A 6,567-nucleotide genomic window follows, 5' to 3' on the forward strand; every position below is an offset into this window, starting at 1 on the left:
TCCTTCTCGGCTCCCCCACACGGCTCTGTAGTATACTACTCCCCAGTCCACACGCCCGCTCACCCGTCCAAGCAAGCACAAGCAACCGACGCCGAACCCATCTTATCGGGCTTTTCTTTCTTCCTCGCAAAGAAAGAAAAAGGGCGTCCTCGCGCAGCCGCCAGGAGCGTCTTCTTCGCCGCCGTCCTCTAGTTAGCCGATGATGGGTGAGGTCATCGGATCCATGCAAGTGGATCGTTTAGGCCATAGTTAGCCGATCCCTAAAAGGCTATAGAGTAGTAAAATTTTGGTTTCAATCCTCTAGTTAGGACCTAGCCAACTCCTAAACCAGTTAGAGGGGTAAACAATTTACTCATCTGCCTATCCAACTCCTAAATTTACTCCAAGCTGGGGGGGAGGGGGGCTGCAGTAAAATTTCTTTCGCGTTGAAGCCTTCGCCCGCCCTAGCTTCCAAGCCCACCCGGCGACACCTCGCGCAGGACGATGTCGGTCGCCCGGAGATCAACTGCAGGACGATGCCGGCCGCCCGGAGATCAACTGCAGGACGATGCCGGCCGACCGGAGATCCACTACAGCGGTGACGGTCCTCGCATCGGTGTCCATGCGGTGAGCGCCTGCCTTGGCCATGAGCAGCTTCAGTTGCACCAATGCAACTGTAAGTCTCACTCACTGTAAAAGATTATGTGTTTGCTTATTACAGAGACGTTCTTCAAACACGTGTAAGATGAATGCTGATATTGGTTCTCGACCTCTGGTCTCGTCGAGAGCTAGTTGGTTTCTTGACAAATTGTGCCGAACGTGTTGTTTCAATCATCTTTCTTATTGTCAGCATTGTCACCATCGACACTGCGCCGCCCGATACGCCTACGCAATGGACTCGCACCGGACAGATCCCGCCATCGGTCAGAGGCAGTCCTCCCAGAAGCTGCAGAGGGCAACGCGGACGGCCATTGCCCCTTCCAACTTGCACGGGACGACACCAGTCAATGGATCCGGACTAATCAGAGTCAGATCCGCTGCCCCCCCCCCCCCCCATACCGGGGAATGCCGGAGATCGCTGGATGGTGGTTTGTGGGGCGGAGTGGAGTGGATAGTGTTGGTTCAGGGAGCGGATGCAGTGGCGGAGCTTGACCAAGTTCCTTGGGGGGGCTAAACAGAATATATTAGCTAGTGGGGGGGCCAAACACACAAAACTTCATAACCTAAGCTCTTTCTTCCAATTATTTAAGCCTGCATGTGCCAATCTTGGGGGGGGGGGGGGACACAGCCCCCCAGCAGTGCACTAAGCTCCGCCGTTGAGCGGATGGAGATGAATATATGTGAGGTCGGGTGCGCTAGCATGAGCCGGGACCAACATGGCTGACATGCGCGAGCCACCCCATATCAGTCTCTGATTTAGTCTGGATACGAGGGGTGATGGCCAGTCTGGTTGTTTGAGGCCGTTTTTGAGGCGCCTGTGAGGTCGGGTTTTTTATCGACCTCAGACCGGTCTGTCCGTCCGGATGTTTGAGGATGGTTTTAATGCGCCAGTGAATGCTCTAACTAAGAGCATCTCCAACAGTCGCGCCAAAAGACGCGCGCGCGCGGGGTAAATTGGCTTTATAGCGTGCGGGACGTTTACGCGCGCTCCAGTGGTGGCGTGAAACTAGCGCGCGCGGGAAAAGGCGGCCGCTCGCGCGCTACATTTTGCGTGCCGCGTCCGGCGCGCCTATAAATTGCAGCGCCTCCGCCGCTCTCTCCATCGCCCTTTGCCGCTCTCTCCGTCTCTCCATCGCCCCCTGCCGCGCTCTGCCGCCGACACGCCACCACCGCGCCACGATGCCGCCTCGGCGCCGGGGAGGTACGGGCTTCCGCGGCATCCGCGTGTGTCCGTCCGGCACCTACTCCGCCGAGATTCGGTCGGGCGGCGGCATGCGGCTCCGTCTCGGAACTTTCGACACCGCCCAGGAAGGCGCCCGCGCGTACGACGCTGCGGCGTGGCGCCTCCTGCGGTCCCGTCAGGACATGAACTTCGTCGACGTAGCGACGCGAGAGCGCCCACAGGAGTTGGCGCCTTTCCCGCGGCTTCTCACTGACGAGGATCATCGCAAGTATCGGAGGCGGGAGCATCGTCTCAGGCTGGCCGAGATGGACGAGCAAGCCATGGCGCTGTGGAGTCATCGCTTCCCGGAAGACACCAACGAGGAACAGTTCTTCGCCCAGAGGAGGGCGAAGAGGAGAGAGGAGCGAGCCGACTATCGCGAGGACAAGCGAACGCGGAAGGCGATCGCTAAATACAACCAAGCGCTAGGAGATGCGTCCTCCTGAAACTCCGACGACGAGCGGTTCCTTGACGCCTACGCTCCGACGTCGGAGGAGGACATCACTGAGACAGAGTCCGAGTCGGACGAGTAGTAGTAGGAGAACTATCTACGAAACCAAATATGTAGTAGAAGAACTATCTACGAAACCAAATATGTAGTAGAAAAAAATTGAAATATAGCGCGCCTGCTGGAGCAACGTGGGCGCGCTTTAATTTGCGTTGGTCGCTGGAGCCAGCGCACCGCTGCGCGCAAAAACTGGCTAACCCGACGCTGTATCGTGACTTTTAGTGCGCGGCGCGTTGCGCGGCTGTTGGAGATGCTCTAAGGCGGCACATCGATCTTATGATTACGACGTACGTCTTGCCGCCGTGCGGTTATCCAACGGCGTTTGTTTTTTCAGCATAATCCACTGGTTTTTGATAGCAGCACGCGATTCAGCCAGAGGCGAGCTTCGTTGCGGCTTCCTTGGCCCCGACGTAAACGCAAACGCCGGGCCTTGCTCGAGCCACGCCGGGTCGCGGTCCGGTGCCGCCCCTGCCTGGCCGCCCGCCTATAAAACCAGTGGCCGGCCACTCCCTTGCCGCCCAGATATACTACGAGTAAGCATCCACCATTTGTCCGTCGCCACTAGCCACAGAATCCAACGAAGAGAGAGACAGAGTACACTCCGCTCGCCGGCCGTTCCATTTTCCTCCGCCCTCCCCGCCTTGTCCCGTTGCTGAGTTGCCGTCGGCTCGCCCGAAGCAGTTCGCCGCCGTTGAAGGACCATCCCAGCTCGCTCGCCGCCATGAAGGTGCGTCCTGATGTCGATCGGTCGAGCTGGGGGGCTGATTTGGGTTCCCTTTTGCGACTCTTGGTTCTACTCCAGCGTTTTGCTGATTTTTGGTCTCGGTTGTGTGACGGCTACAGAAGGTTGTGGTGAAGCTGGACGTGAACGACGACAGGCACAAGGCCAAGGCGCTCAAGGCCGTCTCCGGTCTCCACGGTACCAGCTCACCACTCATCCCTGTTTCCTCTTGCTCTGCTTCGTCGTGCAGAAATTACGGGCGGAATTCAAGTCCCTGATTCTCACCCATATCTGAATTTGGACCGCCTCAGGCATCGACCAGCTGGGCGTGGACATGAAGGAGCAGAAGATGACCATCGTGGGCACCGTCGACCCCGTCGCCGTCGTCGCCAAGCTGCGCAAGCTCTTCCCGGGCGCGCAGATCTTCTCCGTTGGCCCGGCTAAGGAGGAGAAGAAGGACGACAAGAAGGACGGCGGCGGCGACAAGAAGGCCGGCGGAGACAAGAAGGACGGCGACAAGAAGGACGGCGGCGACAAGAAAGACGGAGACAAGAAGGACGGCGGCGACAAGAAGCCGGCCGTGCCGGTGTGCCCGCCCTACTGGTACCCGATGCCGCCGCAGCCGCGCTACATCGTCCACAGCGCCGAGGAGGACCCCAACTCGTGCGTCATCTGCTGAACGACGCCGACGCGCCGCCGCCGCCCATCCCCTGTACATTTCGTCGCTGTGTACCCTACCTGTCTTCCTCTGCCGCCGCCGCCGCTGCCGGTGGTTGGTGGTTGCTGTACTCATCAGCCTACCAGCCGCAGCGATCGACGGCGTGCGTTGCATTTACGTATGCCACCGCGTAATTACCAGTTGCGTTGCATCGATAGGTGCTGATCGGCTTGTTTTTGGCAAGATGTCGACTGCCGGGATGCAGTGTACATGCATCTGCTGATCAGCTTGTAGAGTGCGTACACGAGACTGAGAAGAACTATAAAGAGAAAGAACTTTTCATAGTATGAATTTCAGAAAACGCTGCCCAAGTGGTCTGAGAAGTACTTATGTTTGTTCTCCCGATGGCAAAAAAAGAGTGTAAATCAGCACTAAAACCATCGCGATTCGCGTCATAGGAGTGTAATTAAATTCAGCTCAGCTGAATCATGCGAAATCGCACTATGATTGGCATGGTTGTGTGATGACTGTTGTGGCTGAGATTCTCCCTGTTGTTACGGCTCGTTGATATTGATATTAATTGTGTAGGCCTAATATTGTGCCTTCTTGTAACTTCGAAAATATAAATCCCTTTTCTGTTTTTCTATTTTTGGGGGGCACTGCCTCCAAAATGTTGTAGTTGTATGCCACAGAGTTTTACTTTCAACACGCTGTTGTTGGATATATGAGGAAGAAAACTTTTGCACTCCCAAAAACTTTGATGTAAAGGGTTTATGTGACTTAACATGTGGCCCTTGGCCTTTTTGCACACAAGGAGTAACTCTTCTAAACCTAATGCTTCCCCATCCCTCTCAAAAAATGTAACCACACTAATATTTACACTAAATTTTGGATTACACGACAAAAAAGCAAGCTTAACACACATGGGTTTATTTCCTATCCGAAAATCATTCCATAACCTAGTTCTCTCTCCCTTTACTACCGTTTCCTACAACACTAGAAGAAAAGGAATTCACCTTCTTCGGGCCTTGCCAAAAAATGAGACCACTCATGTTTCAATTTACAAATGGATAAGGTAGATTTTTTATAGTTATTTCCAACTAATTCCCGCTAGATTACATCTTCATCTCTATTTACCAGAGCTGCTTATACACAACAAACATACATTCATTACCCCATATCAGCCATCCTCAGCCCCCCCTTGTTTCTTATCATACCGGAGGAGGGACATAGATGCTATGTGCCTTCCCCCGATGCTCTCGATCCGCGCATTGGTCATCGACCGGCTATGCCACACTGGCTGCAAAAAGACTACATGGAGTCGCCTTGGCCACCGACCTCGCCTTAGGTGTTTGAATTGGTCACCCTTCAGATTTGAACAAATCTGAGTGAATTTGCATGATGTCGCCGCTCAACTCCGCGCGTACGCTGTCGACTCGCATTATGATGATGTTGTCGAGCATCTAATTCGTATCATTGAGCATCTTGTGGACAATCAACAACAAGTTTTCTCATTGATCCTTGAAGTGATTATCCACAGAATTGGAGTCTAACTTGAGAAGCTCGTATCTAGCTTTGCTCATGTGATTATCCTTCAAGAATTGCCACTCAACCCTATCATATGCTTTGCTCATATCTAGCTTCAATGCTGCATATCCAACCGATCCAGACCTCTTATTTTGCATGAAATGTGTCACTTCATAGGCAAGCAGTATGTTGTCCGTGATTAACCGGCCCGGCACAAAGGCACTTTGGTTGGGAGCAATGATTTCAGGGAGGATGGCCTTGAGACGATTTGCCAGGACTTTTGAAACCAGCTTATACACTACGTTGCATAGACTTATAGGTCGCAGCTCTTTCAGAGTTTCTGGTTTCTTTACCTTGGGAATTAGCACCACACATGTGTCATTCCAGCCTTGTGGGATGTCACCTCCGTTTAACACATGTAGGACTTCCTCCGTGACCTTGTCCCCTACTGTTTCCCAATGTCGTTTGAAGAACACAGCCGGCATTCCATCACACCCAGGGGCCTTTAGGTCGCCCACACTATCCAAGGCCTTCCGTACCTCCTCCCTGGTGAACTCCTTTGTTAAGAATTCATTCATTTTCGGAGTTATCCGGGGAGAGATTCGGTCCAAAAGCTCCTCCATTCGGTCCCCAACCTGTGATTCAAACAGAGAACGAAAGTAGTTAGTTATCTCCGCCGCCATCTCTGCCTCCTCCTCCACTACCTCTCCATTTTCCTTCTTGAGTTTGCTAATGTGGTTCATCTTTTTTTAGCTGATGCATAGGCCTGAAAAACTGAAGTATTTTTTATCTCCCTTCTCCATCCAATTAACGTGTGCCCTTTGCTTCCAATATGTATCAAGTTGATGCTCCAACCGCTCCAACTTATATTTCAAAATCTGCTCACGCGGAATAGATTGAGGGGAAATGACACTCCTTCGACATGCCTCCAATTCTTTTTTTTCTTGAAATTCGCTTCTCCAACTGGCCCAAGCAGGTAGTACTCCACTCAGTCAGATCCTTCGCCACTCCTTTTAGTGCATCCATCACCGAGCCCCCTCTAGCATTTATCTCTCTGCCCCATGCATTATCCACCACAGTACCACACTGATCCTCTTCCAGCCACTTGGCTTCAAAGCGAAATAGGCCCTTTCTACCCCTTTGCCTCTTTCTCCTACCCTCCGACTCCACCTGCACAATTAGTGGTCTATGATCAGAGTGCCGAGGGTCACCATGCACCACTTTGTAAAAGGGGAAACGTTGGCACCAGCTTGGTGAAGCCACCGCTCTGTCAAGTCTCTCACGGATATATT

General features: G+C 53.1%; 1 protein-coding gene across 2 annotated transcripts; it reads left to right on the forward strand.

The window, feature by feature from the left end:
- The first annotated feature begins 2,873 nt into the window (after positions 1-2,873).
- Positions 2,874-4,369, forward strand: LOC123186480 (heavy metal-associated isoprenylated plant protein 39). 2 transcript variants are annotated; one of them, XR_006493641.1, is made up of 4 exons: positions 2,874-3,096; positions 3,213-3,288; positions 3,402-3,869; positions 4,264-4,369. XR_006493641.1 is itself a non-coding variant. In XM_044598244.1 (3 exons), exons 1-3 carry the CDS (start codon positions 3,091-3,093, stop codon positions 3,767-3,769), a joined length of 450 nt encoding a protein of 149 aa, XP_044454179.1. In that variant the 5' UTR covers positions 2,874-3,090; the 3' UTR covers positions 3,770-4,369. The 2 variants fall into 2 exon arrangements, 1 of the variants encoding a protein (XP_044454179.1); XM_044598244.1 differs by having other exon boundaries at positions 3,402-4,369.
- The last annotated feature ends 2,198 nt before the right edge of the window (positions 4,370-6,567 follow it).

Source organism: Triticum aestivum, chromosome 2A (genome assembly GCF_018294505.1).
Source record: "Triticum aestivum cultivar Chinese Spring chromosome 2A, IWGSC CS RefSeq v2.1, whole genome shotgun sequence".
Lineage (NCBI taxonomy): Eukaryota > Viridiplantae > Streptophyta > Magnoliopsida > Poales > Poaceae > Triticum > Triticum aestivum.